The 18,357-nt window shown below is 38.5% G+C and overlaps 2 protein-coding genes across 2 annotated transcripts; both read left to right on the top strand.

Moving 5' to 3' along the window:
- The first annotated feature begins 7,393 nt into the window (after positions 1 to 7,393).
- ASDURF (ASNSD1 upstream open reading frame) lies at positions 7,394 to 12,043 on the top strand. Its single transcript, XM_023739892.1, has 4 exons — positions 7,394 to 7,576; positions 9,450 to 9,503; positions 10,691 to 10,766; positions 11,683 to 12,043. The coding sequence occupies exons 1-4, from the start codon at positions 7,481 to 7,483 to the stop codon at positions 11,760 to 11,762; spliced, it is 306 nt and encodes a 101-aa protein (XP_023595660.1). The 5' UTR covers positions 7,394 to 7,480; the 3' UTR covers positions 11,763 to 12,043.
- Positions 7,470 to 16,668, top strand: ASNSD1 (asparagine synthetase domain containing 1). The gene is made up of 6 exons (XM_004385588.1): positions 7,470 to 7,576; positions 9,450 to 9,503; positions 10,691 to 10,766; positions 11,683 to 13,235; positions 13,530 to 13,711; positions 16,286 to 16,668. Exons 4-6 carry the CDS (start codon positions 11,775 to 11,777, stop codon positions 16,569 to 16,571), a joined length of 1,929 nt encoding a protein of 642 aa, XP_004385645.1. The 5' UTR covers positions 7,470 to 7,576; positions 9,450 to 9,503; positions 10,691 to 10,766; positions 11,683 to 11,774; the 3' UTR covers positions 16,572 to 16,668.
- The last annotated feature ends 1,689 nt before the right edge of the window (positions 16,669 to 18,357 follow it).

Here is an 18,357-nt window from a genome sequence, read left to right as displayed (position 1 = left end):
TATTAACTCAATGTTTTGGATCTTGTTGAGGGTTGCCTTGTGGCCTAAGATGTGGTCTCTTCTGGAGAATGTTTCATATATGTTGGAAAAGAACATGTACTTTGCAGCAGTTGGGTGAAGTATTGTATATATGGCTATTCGGTCAAGTTGGCTGATTGTGGCCTTTAGATCTTCTGTATCTTTGCTGAGTTTCTTTCCCGATGTTCTGTCCTTTACCGACAGTGGTGTGTTAAAGTCTCCTACAATTATAGTGCAACCAACCATCAATTTCTCTTTTCGGTGCTGTTAAAGCTTGTTTTAGGTTTTCTGGAGCCCTGTCATTGGGTGCGTAGATATTTATTATGCTTATATCTCATGCTGGATTGTCTTTTAATCATGATATAGTGCCCTTCTTTGTCTTTTATGGTGGATTTTGTTTTAAAGTCTATTTTATCTGAGATTAGTATTGCCACTCCTGCCTTTTTTTGGTGGTGTTTCCTTGATATATTTTTTTCCATCCTTTCATTTTTAATAAATTTATATCTTTGTTTCTAAGGTGTATCTCTTTTAGACAGCATATTAATGGATCCTGTTTTTTTTAATCCATTCTGTCACTCTGTCTCTTTATGGGTGCATTTAGGCCATTTACATTCAGTGTAATTATTGATAGGTGTGAGATTATTGTCGTCATTTTGTAGTGCTTTTTTTTTGTGGTACGGGCGTTTTCTTTGTTCCTCTTACTCTCCTGTGCCAAATTCCTTTTGATTGTGGATTTTTTTCCATTTCTTTTATTTTTCTAGATTTTGTTTTTACTGAGACTTTATGTTTTTCTTCTTTATTTTGAGGTGTAGGTCTGTTAACTTTCTTTGTGGTTACCTTGAAATTTGCCCTTATCTTCGTAAGTTTGAAGCAGTCTATTATTACTTGGTATTGCCTTGCCTTCCTCTCCATTAGAAAGTTCTATACGTACACTATTATTCTCTTTTATTGTTCTGATGTTGTTATCATTTGCAGATTGACCTCTCTGGTTCCCTGTTGTAAATCTTTTGGTTTTGAATAGTCCTTGAGAGTTCATTTCCTAGGTTGGTATCTGGCTGGTGTGATCTTGCATCCTAGATTCAGGCTGTGGTTTGATGTTGCTTGTTCTGAAACCGAAGTTCTCCCTTTAGTAGTTCTTGTGAGTTTGGTTTGGTTTTACATAGTCTCTTAACTTCTGTTTACCCGGAAATGTCCTAATTTTCACCATCATATTTAAACTAGAGTTTTCCAGAATATATTAGTCTTGGTTGGGAGTTTTCTTTTTTCAAGGTTTTATATATGTCATCCCATTGCCTTATTGCCTGCATGGTTTCTCCCAACTATTCAGAGCTTAGTCTTATTGTTTGCCCTCTGTATGTGACTTTTTTTCTTGAGCTGCTCTCAGGATTATTTCTTTGTCTTTGGTTTTAGCAAGTGTGGTTATAATACACCTTGGTGATTTTCTTTTGGGGTCTATCCTATATGGGGTTCATTGAGCTTCCTGGAGAGTCAGCTTTTCATCTTTCATGATATTAGGGAAGTTTTCTGTCGGCAATTATTCTGTGATCCTCTCTGTGTTTTCCGTTTCCTCCCCGTTCTGGAACTCTGATCACTTGTAAATTTTTGCTTTTGATTGTATCCCACATAATTCTCAGTTTCTTCATTCTTTTTTCTGATTTTTCCACAAACAGAGTCATATACAAATGTTTGTTTTCAATTTCGCTGACCCTGTCTTCTACTGTTTCAAACCTGCTCCTCAGCCCTTCTATGGCACTGTCCATTTCTGAAATCTTGTTATCTTTTGGACTTCTAATTACTGTTTTTGTATCATTTCTAGTTTTGAATTTACTTTGGCATTTTATTCCTGTATTATTTTCCTGAATTCTTCCATGGTTTTGTCTGTATTTTCCATGAATTTGTCTGCCTTTTCCATGAATTTGTCTATTTTTTCCTCATTTTTGTCTGTTTTTTGCTTTAACTCTTGGATAGCTCTGAATTTTAGATATTTGAATTCCCTCTCAGGTAGTTTTAGTGCCTTTTCTTCTACTGGAAAGTCATCTGGTGTTTTACATTAGATGCCTATTGGAACCATCCTACCCTGTTTTTTAATGTGTTTTAATATTGTCTGCTATCCTCGGGACACGCAGTAGTTATTTTCTTTTTTTATTGGTTGTAGCTATGTTTCTTCCGTCCTGCTTTTTTGTTTTATTTTGCTATGTCTGAGAAGGCATGCTGTGTGTTCTTTGTTGCTTGCTTGTCTGTGAACACAATAGTTTTTACCTCCTTGTCCAATGGGCAGGGGCAGTCGCTCAGCCATGGTGCAGCAGGGCAGGTCCAGCTGAAGGGGAGGGGCTGGGATGGGTTATTTGTGGCATGTACCTGGGCCGACAAGATGAGCCAGTGGTCAGTGCAGGGCAGTTTCCAGTAGGTTGTGCCAATGATGCTCAGGAGTGCAATGTTCAGCACACGGTGCAGACAGGCAGGAGGGAGGGCGAGGGGGAGGCTGTGATGTGTGTAGCTAGGCTGGGTATGGAAAAGAAGAGAGAGGAGAGAGAAACAGGAGCAAAAAAAAAAAATGCTGAGGGAGTTTGTCATTGGAGTGGAGAGACAAACCGAGAAATGAAGTAAAACAAAAATAAAATTAAATAAATAATTTTTAATGCCCCCCGGGATCCCACCGATGTGACTGCACAGATCAGGGAGCAGCTCCCAAGCTGCACAGTACAGCCTAGCTAGAAGAGGTGAAGATGATACACAACGTGAGGTATTCAGGAGACAAGAAGTAAGTAGAGACGAGAAACCAAGAACTGAAGAAAAATCAAAAGAGAAAACAAAAAGCTCCCAGGGATCTCACCAGTGTGGCCGTGTGGACCAGCTGAGCTGAGCTTCAAAGCATGTCAACAAGAAGCAAAAATGGCACACAAAGTCAGGTGTTTAAGAGGAAGGTGGGGGAGGAGGTGGGAGGCAGGGAACAAACAAAAGAGGCCAAAAAAAAGCAATACCAGCAACAAAGAAATGGTAGTGAAGAAACCGGCCAGTGTGGGCAGGGCAAATCCACATGGCACGGAACTGGTGCCTCCCATGCCATGGTCGCAGCCCACTGGTTAACGGCAGACTGGCCTACCAGGAATCAGCAAGTTGTCCCTCCAGAAAGCCAGGAATCAACCCACTGGGAAGCAGTGAGTCAGCCCACTGGGAAGCTGGGAATCAGTCCACCAGGAAGCTGAGAATCGGCCCTCTGGGAAGCTGGGAAACAGCCCACTGAGAAGCAGCAAATTGGCCTTCTGGGAAGCCGTGAATCAACCCGCCGGGAACCCACGGATCTGCCACCCAGGAAGCGGTGAAGGTCGAGTAGGGGGAGGCAGGGTGGGGTGGGAAAGCATGTCTCGCTGGTTACTGGGTGCTCTGTCTCCTGCTGGGAGCACCGTGAATCTGCTTTCCCATACTCTCTGTCCACCAATCTCTGACAGGAGTCCACGATGGTGGATCCATGCTCCATTAGCTGATAGGGGACCTCTGCTCGTAACTCTTCTAGCTCTCTGTTCTCTGTCAGTTTCTTATACCATTTGGTGTTTGGTTGAGTTCTTTCTCTCTTAATTTGATGCTCAGGGTTCCAGGATTGACGTTTGTCTCTATTTGACTTAGTTTTTCGGGTCTTTGCTGTGGAGGGATGGCGTGGTGCTTCTGTCTATAGCACCATGTTGGCTCTGCCTCCTTTTCTTGAGTTTTTGAAGATCTTACTGCAAATTTGGTAATAGTAAATGCCTAATCACTATTTGCAATTTTTCTGATATTAAACATCTCATAACTATTTTATTTAACTGACTCAGTTATGTACTATGATGCTAACTCACAGAGGTGATTATGTTTAATTTTGCTTCTTCAATAATGTAGACCATAATTTTTGAACATGTCTTTAAAATTTCTGCTGAAACACTGCACAAAAATTTTATAGACAGTTATGTCGGTGCCATCTCCTCTGACAGTGTTATCTGGTGCAGTCTGCACCCCTCACACTCCCTTAGTGATGCCACTGCACCCACCTACTGACTAGTACTTGGGAACCACAGTACTATACCATATCTCATTTGGGAGAGACAAGAAGACAACTTATGTGGCTAGAGAGGAATCTCTGTGTTGGAGTATAATGAGATAGCAAGGAAGAATTGCGGGGGTTAATTCAGAAACTTGGAAGCTGGGCTAATACGAATCACTTGAAATATATTGAGAATGTAGCATCAGAGGAGGAATATAAATAGCATTAAAAAACATGAAATTATCTTATTAAGAAGGATACATAATAGCAATGGACTTAAGTGAAAAATGCATGGCAAAAAAAAAAAAAAAAAACAGCCTATGGTGCTGACAAAACCAGATGTCCATCCGCAAAAAAGTGAAACAGGACCCATACCTCACACCATACACAAAAACTAATTCAAAATGGATCAAAGAGCTAAATATAAAGCCAAAAGGCAAAAAGTTCATAGAAGAAAAAATAGGATCAATGGTAGAGGCCCTAATACACAGCATTAACAGAATACAAACCATAAACAACAAACACAAACTCCAGAAGATAAGCTAGATAACTGCGATCTTCTAAAAATTAAACACTTATGCTCATCAAAAGACTTCACCAAAAGAGTAAAAAGAGAAACTACAGACTGGGAAAAAAATTTTGGCTATTACAAATCCGACAAAGGTCTAATCTCTCTAATCTACAAGAAAATCTAACACCTCTACAACAAAAAGACGAATAATCCAATTAAAAAAATGGTCAAAGGATATGAACAGACACTTAACCAAAGAAAACATTAAAGTGGCCAACAGACACATGAGGAAATGCCCATGATCACTAGCCATTAGAGAAAAGCAAATCAAAACCACAATGAGATACCATCTCACCCTGGCATTACTGGCACAAATAAAAAAAAACAGGAAATAACAAATGTTGGAGAGGCTTCTGGGAGACTGGAACTCTTAGGCACCGCTGGTGGGAATACAAAATGATACAACCATTTTGGAAAACGATATGGTGCTTCCTTAGAAAGCTAGAAATAGAAATACCATATGATCCAGCAAACACTAACGACCAAAGACCAAATGAATTATGGAATGGCATCATACATGAAGAAAACAAGAGGTCATTAAAAAGACAGGAAAGAAAGACCAAAATGGATGTAACGTAATGTTATGTCCCCAGATACCCTTTTAACTCAGTAATGAAGTCACTCTTGAGGTTCACCCTTCAGCCAAAGATTAGACAGTCCCATAAAATAAAAAAAGACTAAAGGGGCACAACAGCCCAGGGACAAGGACTAGAAGGCAGAGGGGACAGGAAAGCTGGTAATAAGGAACTCAAGGTCGAGAAGGGAGAGTGTTGACATGTCGTGGGGTTGTGAACCAATGTCATAAAACAATATGTGTACTAACTGTTTAATGAGAAACTAGTTTGTTTTGTAAATCTTCATCTAAAGTACAATAAAAAAAAAAAAGAATAGCCTACCTAGTTGTGTAATGGGCTACAGACGGGCAGACGTGGACCAATCAGGCATGATAAATGTCCTCTCTTAAACAAAAATTAGTAAACCAGTCTGATTTGTCCAAAGATTTGCCTTAATTATGTGAACTCGGATTTTTAAAATGTTTCTGATCTAGCAGTTTTTATAACAAGGACATTTTTCTTAAAAGTCTAGCACAAAGTATTAGAAATACAGTTTTTAAAATTTTCTGTGAATTTTGGGATTGTAAGTGCTTATGTGGATCTCTATGAATCAGTCAGAACTGAGCTCCTTTAAGAGCCATTATAATTATTAATGCCCTCCAGAAGTAGGAAAACATTTTACATATACACAGAGAGATATAAAGGCTTTTCTAAACTATAGACACATAGACACAAAGAGAACTTACAGCTTCAGTTCTGCACCCTCAATCCCCCGTGGAAAATAAACACAGAAACAGAAAAACTAACCAGCCACCATAGCTGTTCTCCTTCCCACTGGGCACAAAATTGTTATTTGAGCTCACAAGGAGACAACAACAACAAAATAACCTGTTATCTCTCTTCTAATAGAAAATATATCTCCATCATCTAACAGGTACCACTAAATGGTCAGATCATAAAACCAAACTCTGAATCATTACTGCTACCAGAGTTGAATGACATATCAGCCAGGCACAAAATAAGAAAAAAAAAAAAACAAAAAAACTTTTTTTTTTTTAATCAGTAGAGTGGGAAAAAAAAAATTAGAGAGTAAAGTTAGGTCTATAACCAGCTGGAATTTACTTTAAAAGCTAATAAAAGACATGACTGGGCTTAACCCATGAAGTGGACTTCTTCAGGGATACAACTTATTTGGCTCCACAGATGGTTCCACTTGGGCGTCTCCATTGAACCTCAAGGTTCCAGTGTTAAAGTATAATTTTCAAAAGTATAACATCATGTCCCTCGTGCAAATATAAAATGGACACATTTCAAAGTTTTATTAATTAATTAATGAGGGAATTGTTAAACCGTTAAAACCAATTCAAACAGCATTTGAGATGCTGGGGATATATTAATAAAAGTATGTTAGAATATGATCGCAAAGTTAGATACAAAACCGATTAATGTCTAACCGAACAATAAATCATAACCTGTGGAGTTTATCTGGTCCAACGGATACTTGACAAAATTCCACAAAGATAACCTCTACAGAACTGTACAACAACACGGTCAATAGAAAGTTAAGACTAGAACAGCACTGACAGAACACTCAGTGATCTCTTTTGCCTATTTTCAAGTTTCTAATAATTTTTCTCAGAGGAGTGAAATATTAGAAATATTGCATGGGACATATACATAATAAACATTATTGCTTTATCTGAAATTCAAATGTAACTGGGCATCCTGTATTTTATCTGGTATGTTATCTGGTAACCTGCTAACGAGTTAACAAAAACTTTACCAAATTTGTACCGTTCCGTTGTCAATCTTACAGCTCTTAAATCTGTACCTCAGCTTCCTATCCCCGCCTAGATAATAAATATTCAGGGTATTTCTACTGCGCTGCTATTCTTTATGTTTACCACTGGGTGACGCTTATAACTCGCAGTAAACCCACTGCTATGGAGTCTATTCCAACTCATAGCGACCCTACCGGACAGAGCAGAACTCCGGCAATGTACTGGATGCGAAAGCCTGAAGAGACCACAAGAGCTGTTTCTACAACCAACCCGCTAGATAAGACTTCAGGAAGCCCTCAGATTTCACAGCCAGGCGCTGTTTTACGAACAACCAATGCGGCTGAGCGATAACGCCGAACTATGCCCGGGCCAGACCCCAACTGCGCAGGCTTTCTGGTGAGCGCGCAGGCGCTGTCGGTGGAACTCACGGGAAACGGAAAGGGAGTGGGTGGAGCCGCCGAGGGTGCGCACGCGCAGAGGTTGGCGGCTGGAGTCAACTAGGGCGTGTGTGGTGCAGTGGTCTGTGTGCATCTTTCGTTCCATGGAGATGCCCAGCTCCCGGGCGCACCCAGAGGACAGCACTGAGCTGGTCCCTTCCGACAACTCGACCCCGCACAGAGAGGACCTTAGCAGCAAGGCAAGTGTGGAACTCGGCGGCGGGAAGGCTCACGGGCTCGGGATGGGGCGCCACTGGCCCCGGAGGTGGTCCGTCGCGGACCCTTCGCGCCCCGCGTGGTTGGCCACCTTCCGTCCCCGGTACCTGGTCTGTCAGTAGCAGTGCGTGACTTCGCCTGGCCTCGGCTTTGCCCAGCTGCTCCATAGCACTATGCAGGTGTATAGCACTTTGCGCTACTTTCCTTTAAACAGTTGCGGTAAGGGAGACACTGAAACTTGCTCCGAGGTTAGATTTAGGTAGCAGTGGGACGGAGGTTTTGTTAAGATTTTTCTCTTTACCTTTTAAAACTTTTAGAAAGACTGCCCTCCTCCCCCAGATCTCTTCCGTTGCCCGTATTCTCCACCTCAGAAAACGTCCCCACCATCTATCTAGTTTTCTATGCCAGTAATTTGGGAGCCATCCTTGACATCCATCACAAAGTCCTGTCACTTCTACCGCCGAAGCCCATTTCACGTACGGACCCACATCACCATCTGCCCGCTTATCACCCCAGACCAGCCACCGTCATCTCTCATTGGTACTCAAATCCTCCCCAGCCGGTCTCTCCTCATCCACCATTACCTTTTTCTAATCTAGTCTCCACTTAGCAACCAGAGCAATAATCCTAAAACATATCTGATTGTCACTCTATTTTTTAAAAAGGGGGGAATGAGGAGCCAATATAAAATAAATCTTTCCTGCCATAAACAGACAAAAGCTTTAAAAACATAAGGAGGGGACAGTTATAGCTTTTCAGGTGTTAAGTGTCCTAGATCGTACTTTGCTTCTGTCCCAAACTAACAGTGACATTTTGGGCAAGTCTCTTTAATCTCTCCGTATTACAGTTTACTTGTTTGAAGTACATAAAGTGAAATTTATACCTGCATTCCTAAAATGAATGGGAAAGTACTGTTCAGACATAAGCTATTGTTATTACTACTTTCATCCCAAGGAGGTTATATGAATTCAGCCTTGGTATTCAACCTAATACCAGTCAATTAGTAGAACTGTGACTATCAGCTAGGGAGACATAAGAGTGCACACATTGCGGGGCGGGGGGGGGGAGGGAGTTTTTTTAAACTACACACAGCCTGTTTCCATTACTACCATAGCAAGTCCCTTAAATTAATGTATGACATCCTCCAGGTGTGTGAGGTAGGAAAAAAAAAGATTGCGAACTTTAATTTTAGAGCCACTAGTGAAACTGTGTCAGTCAGGTTGTGAAAATAATTAGTTATCTACTTAGTTTTCACTTAGTTGAGTGCTCCCATACTAGTAAAAAGTGAAGTCTAGTTCAGTAGTGCCAGGACTGTGCTAGTCTTTGAAATACAAAAATGAATAAAGCAACAATGAGAAGTGATAGGTCTTACTGCCACAGGTAAGGCATTTACTACTACTTGCTTGTTTCAGAAGTCTAGCTACACCATTTAGTTCGTAAATCATAAAAACCACTAGTAATTGAAAAAAAGTGGCCCACCCTTCAGTCCATTCAGTATTAAATAAAAAAACACAACTTATGAGAATTAATTGAAAGACTGTTAATACTTTTGGTGGATATCATATGTTTTTAATAGAAGATATAAACCTTTTTGTTAACTGTGCCACTTGGTGTGTATTCTGGCTACCAACACAACCCTTGGCAAGGCTAATCACTGCGTTCCCCTCCAACTTTCCCACACTTCCATCCCCACACAGACTCTGTGAAAAGAATCTGTATATTCACACACTGCCCATTTTGAAAATCAGTGCAGAATAGTTCCTTATTCCATCTCTGATTTTGAAACAATCAGGGACCCTCGTTGAGCATACCCTGGGAACCTCTGATTTAAGAATTTTTTTCCCTTTATTTCAATAGATCAAAGAACAAAAAATTGTTGTAGATGAACTTTCTAACCTGAAGAAAAACAGGGTGAGTTATTATAATAATTGTTTATATTTTATTAAAAATTACATATGTGACTTATAGAAATTTAATATTAAGGTGATGATTTCAGCATCTTTTTAGTTAACAAATTGCAAAAGTGAAAAATTTCCAAGATTATTTTAATGTGTGTGTGTGTATGTGTAATGTTGAAGATGGTTTTTCCCCATCATGTGCTGTCCACATTACTTTTGGACCAAATGATACTAATTGTACTTTGGTAGTTTACTGCTGTAATCACTAATGGTATTTATTTTATACTGAATTTAATATTTTTTTTGGTAAATAAATTAACTTTAAATATATGGAAAAGAGAGAAAACTGTTTCTATAAATGAACACGGGTAATTGTTGAACCAAAAAAATGATAAAATTGCCACACTCCCCAAAACAATAATAATAACATTAATCTTTCAAATGCTTAACATGATTATTAAATGTATTCATGAGCAAGCAAGCTGTCAGAGTTACCAAAAATTACATTTTAAAATTCAGGAAGAAATTATTTTGAGCTTTTTAAAGCGTTTAAAATACTATTTTATAACAGGTTAGACATTTTTAATATTGCCTTTTGTGGAATATTAGAAGCTAAGACACAGTTGATAAAAACTTTCTAGAGGGCACATTGGCAGAATGTATCAGAGTCTTAAACTGTGTAAGTTTGACCCAGTAGTACCATTTCTAGGAACTGATATTTAGAAGGGTGTGCACAAAGATTTAGTTACAAGAATATTCATCACAACATTGATTTTATAATTGTGAAAAGTTGATAACACCATAAATGTCTTAAGATTTGAGAACTGAACAAATAAAACTAGTATTTTATATCCAGACAGTAATACTGTAAAAGAATACTTAGTAACATAAGAAAAGGTGTTCACAATATATTATTCACTGATAAAAGCAAGTTATAAAAACATAGGCATAGTTCCTTTTTAGTTAAAAGAAAAATAGTATTATGGTATATGCAGACAAAGAGTTTCACCTCAGTGTTAATGGAAGTATTTTCTGGGTAATGAGAAGATGGGTGACTTAATTTGTTTTGTTTATCTATATTTTCTGAAATACTACTTGGAACATATGTTATTGAAGTTCAAGAATAACTGTTATTATAGTCCAAAATTTTGGCAGTTATTTAGATCAAATCTTGATATTAGCTTAAATTATGTTTTGCAGAAAGTATATAAGCAGCAGCAAAACAGCAACATATTCTTTCTTGCAGACCGAACAGAAATGCTTTCTGAAAGCAAAAGTAAGTTTTTTCAGTATCTTACATAGAAAGAGACTTTCTGTGGAAATGCATGGTGGTGCCTAAGTTATACTGTCTAGATCTGATGGTTTAAATATATGCATCTAAAGAAACCTGTCAATAAAATTAATACAATGGTTTGGTTTTCTTCAAATTAGCCTTCCAAAAATGAGTCTTTGAGAAAGACCTGGAAATCTGCTCTCGTAAAGATTATAGCCTAGAAAACCCTATGGGACAGTTCTGCTTTGTTACATGGGGTTGCTATGAGTCAAAATCTACTTGATGGCACACAACAACAAATAAAAAATACATAAGATGTGTTAGAAAGCAATAGTTACAACATGTTTTAGAGTTTCCAACAATCTAAGTATGAACAACTGTTTGACTGCTTTCTGTGACTGAGTGACTTTGAGCCTCCAAACTCTTATGGGAATTAAATAATATGGTTTATCTAAAGTGTTTTTATCTAAACTGCATATTTAGATAAATGTGATTTATCTAAAGTATTTGGCCCAGTAGTTGGGCCAAAATAAAACATTTAAAAAAAAAAAAACCAAACCCCTTGTCGCCAAGTGGATTACGACTCATAGCAACCCTATAGGACAGAGTAGAACTGCCCTATAGGGTGTCCAAGGAGCAGCTGGTGGATTTGAACTGCTGACCTTTTGGTTAGCGGCTGTAGCTCTTAACCACTGTGCCACCAGGGCTCCAAAATAAACACTCAGTAAATAGAAACTATTTTTTTAAAACAAACATTCTTTATCAGTAGCCTGTTGTGAATATTTATTGGCAGTAGCAACACAATGCATATACTCAGATGATTTGATTTTGTTAAATAATCCATAATGCCCTGTCAATGATAAGGTAAAAGTCCAAGATATTTTACTTAATATTTCTTCCTCACCTCCTCCCCTCACAGATACATTGGATGAACTGAAAAAAGAATACCAAGAAATAGAAAATTTAGAGAAGACCAAAATCAAGAAATCGTCATCTTAATTTCATATAACAATGTGTGGCATTTGTTGTTCTGTAAACTTTTCTGTTGAGCATTTCAGCAAAGATTTGAAAGAGGATTTACTGTACAATCTTAAACAACGTGGACCCAATAGTAGTAAACAGTTGTTAAAATCTGATGTTAACTACCAGTGTTTATTTTCTGGACATGTCCTTCACTTGAGAGGTGTTTTGACTCCCCAGCCTGTGGAAGATGAAAGAGGCAATGTGTTCCTGTGGAATGGAGAAGTCTTTAATGGAATAATGGTTGAGGCTGAAGAGAATGATACTCAAATTGTGTTTAATTATCTTTCCTCTTGTAAAAATGAATCTGATATTTTGTCACTCTTCTCCAAAATCCAGGGTCCTTGGTCTTTTATATATTATCAAGCATCTACTCATTATTTATGGTTTGGTAGGGACTTTTTTGGTCGCCGTAGCTTGCTTTGGCATTTTAATAATTTGGGTAAGAGTTTCTGCCTCTCTTCAGTTGGCACCCAAACATCTGGAGTAGCCAATCAGTGGCAAGAAGTTCCAGCATGTGGAATTTTCAGAATTGATCTCAAGTCTGCTGCCATTTCCAAATGTGTGATTTTAAAATCATATCCTTGGAAGTATATATCTCGGGAGAATGTTATCAAAGAATGTGTTGATAGCCTGACTCAAATTTCAGCAGACTTGCCTAAGATTGTATCAGTGGAAGCAAATGAAGCCAAACTGTATCTTGAACAGTCTGTTGTTCCTTTAAATATGGTGTTGCCACCAGCTGCATTTGAGACTCATTGCACTGACATTTCCAGAGTCCCACCTATAAGAGAGACACTTCAAGTCTGTCTTACTGACAGACACATGAAGGAAGTGGTTCAACAGTTCATTGATGTCCTGAGTATCTCAGTCAAGAGACGTGTCTTATATTTACCTAGAGATGAAAGCTTGACATCAAATGTTTTGAAAACTTGTGATAAGAGAGCAAGCATTGCAATTCTGTTTTCTGGTGGCATTGATTCCATGGTTATTGCAACCCTTGCTGACCGTCATATTCCGATAGATGAACCAATTGATCTTCTTAATGTGGCTTTCATGACTAAAGAAAAGACTATACCAACTAGTTCTAACAAAAAGAGGAGTAAGCAGAAAAATCATTGTGAAATACCTTCTGAAGAATTCTCTAAAAACCTTGCTGCCACAGCTGATGATAATCCTGATAAACAATTGAGTGTACCAGATCGAATCACAGGAAGAGCGGGACTAAAGGAACTACAAGCCGTCAACCCTTCCCGAATTTGGAATTTTGTTGAAATTAATGTTTCTTTGGAAGAACTACAAAAATTCAGAAGAACCCGAATATGCCAGTTAATTCAGCCCTTGGATACAGTCCTGGATGATAGCATCGGCTGTGCAGTCTGGTTTGCTTCTAGAGGAATTGGTTGTGTAGTGACACAGGATGAAGTGAAATCCTATCAGAGCAATGCAAAGGTATGGCACATATTTCTACTCGTCAGAATGTCTGAGATGTAGATTTGATCCTTGAAGCTGTGGCAGTTAGGTTGCAAGAGTATAACATATTTAGTTGCATTTAAATTGCAACACAACGCCTCTGTCTTTTTAAAAATTGAGCATATTTTACTATTTAATGCCTTTGTCTTGTGTTTTCTCTTTGAAATGTTATTTTGGGGTTTATCTTTTTTTAGGGTTTTGTTTTATCCTAGTTATTTTCCTTACTGTATAGTAGATAGAATTTTTAATGTGGATTGCTTTAAACCTTTATAGGTTGTTCTTACTGGGATCGGTGCAGATGAACAACTTGCAGGTTATTCTCGTCATCGTGTCTGCTTTCAGACACATGGGTTAGAAGGATTGAATAAGGAAATAGAAATGGAACTAGGTCGAATTTCTTCTAGAAATCTTGGTCGTGATGACAGAGTTATTGGTGATCATGGAAAAGAAGCAAGGTAATTCTAATTATCTATTGGAGTGTTGTTGGGTGTTTTTGTAGTAACAGACTGTGAAAAGAGAATTTTAGGTTCCTTTTTGCTTGGAGACTGTTCAAATGAGTAACATCAGTAGCAATAATATCTTTGTCTTGTAAATGTAGACAGAAGCAAAGCTGGGGAGGGGCCAGCAGGGTAGCAGTTGTTTTCCAGAATTCCTTCTCCAAGAAATATCTTTTCAACAATTTCCAAAGGTGATACAATGACATGATTGTTTTTAAGACTATAATGAAAAAGTCTGTGAATGTAAAACTGAAATAGTGAAACGCTGAAAATGTTTAAAGGGTTTTGTTTGGTTATAACGGTTGCTTTCCTCCAAGTAAGGGTATAGGCCCCACTCCCAGGCTCTCTCCTCCAATTTTATGGAACCTGGCTTTGCCTCTATGGACATTTCTGTATATATTATAGATCTATACCGATTTGAATGGTGGTTCCAGTAATGGATTCCCCTATATGTTTTTGGAACGTAATTTAGTCACACATTGCAGATTACCTAAAACTTTCAAAGAAACCACAGTTTTATATGCATACCATATTTTTATGCAAATAACACACGCCCTCTCTGTGTTTGTTTGCTGGCTGCGCCCCACCTACCCCCACAAGTCACCCTCACCAGTACAAGCACCACCATGCCAATCCTCTTTCACATGTTGCTGTTAAAAAAAAATTAGCATAGTGTGCTTACAAAAATACCTTGAGCATGTTATTTACATAAAAATATGGTATTGTTTAATCTTGGGCTTATTTGTACATACAATATATTTTTGATGGTAGTAAACAAGTTTTTGAATAAAACTTTTAGAATCATTAAGGATAAAGGAAGATGTGTTATTTTGTATAAAGAGCAGAAATCTAAGTGGTTTAATTTATTAAATGGTGATTTATTACAAGGGTACAAACATACACAAATAGGGAGTCCAAGTAAGCCTCATGGAAATTGGAACATCATACACCTACTCTCTCTGAGGCTTGACTTTTTTCTTTCTACTTCTGTCTTTTCCTCTTTCCACTGGACCTTAGTTGCCTTTACACAGTTGTCATTCTTAAAATGTTGCCAGTGTGACGCATATAAAACGTTGACTACAGTGTCATTATTCTGTCATAATTTTCCAAGATTTCATTATAACAAATGCTACAATACAAGTCTGTAAACTGTTTTCCATTTGCTGTGTGTGTGACAGAGAGAGCGAGAGAGAGAGAGAGATTCATCCTTTAGCTCAGTTAAATTAGAAAGAAGAGGATTAAAGCAGTTAATTTTAAAGGCTCCACATGAAAGTCTTACGATAACCCTCAGGTAAAAATGCATATGAATAATGTTTAAAACGGCTTATATAGAATTGTGATTTAACAAATGCCATTATAATGGCTAAATCTAAATAACCAGTTTATCATGCATCTTGACACGTGTATTAACAGTAATCTATTAATTAGCTGTCTTCTATTTAAATTCCTTTTACAATGAATTCACTTTTATAAAATATCCCATATAACGAATGCCTTTATCCATCCCAGTCTGTACTCTAGAATAAAATGTAATGAAATGGAAACACTGTCATAACTGTGTTGTACTTTGAAAGATTGGGGCTGGTGGTTGTTAAAGCATTTTAAACAATAAAAAGGGCAGACTTTTGTAGGAAATTAGGGAAACCAGAGGGTCAGAAAGTTTTTTTTTTAATTCAGTACTTTGTTTTGTATTACACCAATTTGTTGCCATTTAAACACTTTAAATGTAATTAAACAATTTTGATACCATAAAGTAGTACCATAAATGTTTCACAAATGCACCAATGTGTAGCTCATCTGTATTGGTCTCATATCCCTAAAGTTCAATTTCTTTAGTCAAGATAAAGAATAGACACGAATTGAATAGTTGACTAAGATTATGCTTATTTTCAAGACATCCCCAAAGATATTATGTGAAACAGTTTTGAAATTATTTCTTAAGACCATAGACCTAATTTATTTATTGAGGTTTAGAGTGTTTTGTAGCATATATATTAAAATTATTCAATTTATGAAACATTTGATTTTTAATGTGGTTAAATTTTAGCTGTAAAATTATGTAAACAACTATAATATTTTTATTTGAGAAAATAGTGCCCTCTAAGGTGGCTCAGTGCTTAAGAGCTCCGCTGCTAAACAAAAGGTTGGCAGTATGAATCCACCAGCAGCTCCTTGGAAACCCTATGGGGCAGTTTTACTCTGTCCTGTAGGGTCGCTATGAGTTGGAGTCAGCTTGATGGCGGCAGGTTTGGTTTCGGGTTTTTAAGGATTCCTTGACACCACAGAAGACCTTGCAGTCTTTTTCTGTAAAGCTTATAGCCAAGAAAACCCTATGGAGCAGTTCTACTCTGTAACATGGGATTGCCATGAAGTCAGAATTGACTTGATGGCAGCAGGTTAGGTTTGTGGTTTTAGTGCCTTGTAAGATTAATTTTTATACTGTAAATATAAACATATTGAATAAAATGCATCAAAAAATAATCATAACACATTGATTTTTATAGTGATGCTATATGTTTCTATTCATTTTAGATTTCCTTTCCTGGATGAAAATGTTGTCTCCTTTCTAAATTCCTTACCAATTTGGGAAAAGGCAAACTTGACTTTACCCCGTGGAATTGGTGAGAAACTACTTTTGCGTCTTGCAGCTGTGGAACTTGGTCTTACATCCTCTGCTCTTCTGCCAAAACGGGCCATGCAGTTTGGATCCAGAATTGCAAAAATGGAAAAGAATAATGAAAAAGCATCTGACAAATGTGGAAGGCTCCAAGTCATTTCCTCAGAAAATCTTTCTATTGAAAAGGAGATTAAAATGTAGTATGATTTCACAATGTAACATTTGCTGAGTGATAGTTATGTAAAAATAAAATACTCTGCTGCTTTATTATTATGTAACTTAGTGGTTTTAAAATTCATTAGTCAAATTATGTAACTTTTCTTAGAAGCTACATCCAGAAATAACTCAATTTGTTGTTGTTGCTGTTGTCAGGAGCCCTGGTTGAGAAAACCTGGGACCCTAGAACATGGAATGGGAACATCAGAATGGATGCCTCTGAGGGTTTTGGCTCTGCAGACTCCTCTTAACCCTCAGATTTTACAGAGGTGGCCTATAATTCCCTAGTATGATCTAGCACTTCCTCTGTGCTGGAAGATAACTGCAGGCCCCTCCTGACAAGGCAACAGGTACCTCCCTCAGGAGCTGCTTCCACCTCCTTTCCTGACTGCCAGGCCGATAACTAGGATTAAGTCTGAGCATAACCGAACTTGGGAAGTGCTGGACCTGATAAGAAAGACATTAACACCAAAGGAGCTATAAAAATTAACTAACATACTGGCAGGGGCCAGAGTACTCCTGGGTTTGGATTTTGAGGGTGTTTGATCCAGGGGCCAGAATATGAGATTGGCTAAGCAACAGTTCATTGACTTGGGGGAACTTTTTTGGAAGATAGGATTTAACAACCTGACGTGGATGCCAGGGCAAATTCTCTGTTAGGGTGGCTCTTAGAGGCCTGGAGAAGATGATGGCCGGTGCTGAGGGAAGCTACCCTGACAGATGGTAGAGGAATGAATAAAGAGGCTGAGGGAAGTGGGCATGCTGAAATGGATATATGTGAGACCAAAAAACCCACCAGAGGATTACACTCTGCAGAAGGGCCTGAGGATACCCCATTTATAAGGTAATTAGGACTGCACTGGTGAGAGGGGCACCAGCATCGCTAGGAAGTTCAGTGGTGGCTGTCCTCTGAGGACCAGGTTTGAGAGGCAGTCTCAGCTGGGCTTGTTAATGTCCATGTGGATGCTGGCCCCCTCCCCACCCACCCAGTTGACCTGATAGTTCACAAGGTTGGAGAGGCAGCCAAGGGGGTTTGACCCATAAGGAATTGTGGAGTTGGTTAATAGAGCATAGCATCACTACGAGCAAAATAGGCAGCTAACAAGGGCACAACGTAACATCTACAATCAAAAAATGACAAGAATGGAGGAGCAGGAGGCTGAAGGTGTTTGTCTCAATGCAAAGTCATGATCCCTTAGTTCTCAGACCTAAACCAATTTTTAGATCCAGAACCCACTGACTAAAGAGGTAGCTGGGCCCTAGGAGGAAGGATCCTCAACATGGTGGCAAGTAGATGCTGGATGATTCCCCCGGTCCTTCCCTAAGTAAGTACGGCTATTAGGCGTTTACACTGGAGAAAGGGAAATGTCCAGGCATTTCAAAGACTACTGGACACAGATACCTGGGTATGTGTTTGCATTTCCTGAACATAGAATCTCAACCAATGCCACTGCCTGACAGGATACCTGAGTCACATTCACAGAATCCCAGACAGTATAGCATCAACTAGGGAACCACTTCACAGCAAAGGGAGTACAGTAGTGTGCCCGTGATGAAGTGCTGTGTTAACCTGTAAACAAATGAACAACTCTCCTGAGATCTGAGACAAGTAGAACCGTCTGGGTCCATGAGCAAAAAACCTTACGGAGAGGAATTTACATGTACGTCCAAACATGCAAATCTTTTAAAAGAAAGGAGAGGATCTTTTTGACATCCCTTCCCCTGAAACAGCAATCATAAATTTATTAATATTGACTACTCCCATAGCAGC

This window comes from Trichechus manatus, unplaced genomic scaffold (genome assembly GCF_000243295.1).
Source record: "Trichechus manatus latirostris isolate Lorelei unplaced genomic scaffold, TriManLat1.0 scaffold00142, whole genome shotgun sequence".
Classification (NCBI taxonomy): Eukaryota; Metazoa; Chordata; class Mammalia; order Sirenia; family Trichechidae; genus Trichechus; species Trichechus manatus.
Note: the sequence above shows the minus strand (reverse complement) of the source record. Positions and strands in the feature narration are given on the sequence as shown.

What these genes read in the sequence shown, in the direction of transcription:
- ASDURF (XM_023739892.1), top strand. Translation starts at nt 7,481, where the DNA reads ATGGAGATGCCCAGCTCCCGGGCGCACCCAGAGGACAGCACTGAGCTG. An exon ending in GAGAGGACCTTAGCAGCAAG is followed by an intron (nt 7,577 to 9,449) that starts GCAAGTGTGGAA and finishes TTATTTCAATAG; the next exon opens with ATCAAAGAACAAAAAATTGT. An exon ending in CTAACCTGAAGAAAAACAGG is followed by an intron (nt 9,504 to 10,690) that starts GTGAGTTATTAT and finishes TATGTTTTGCAG; the next exon opens with AAAGTATATAAGCAGCAGCA.
- ASNSD1 (XM_004385588.1), top strand. Translation starts at nt 11,775, where the DNA reads ATGTGTGGCATTTGTTGTTCTGTAAACTTTTCTGTTGAGCATTTCAGC. An exon ending in CCTATCAGAGCAATGCAAAG is followed by an intron (nt 13,236 to 13,529) that starts GTATGGCACATA and finishes AAACCTTTATAG; the next exon opens with GTTGTTCTTACTGGGATCGG. An exon ending in GATCATGGAAAAGAAGCAAG is followed by an intron (nt 13,712 to 16,285) that starts GTAATTCTAATT and finishes TATTCATTTTAG; the next exon opens with ATTTCCTTTCCTGGATGAAA.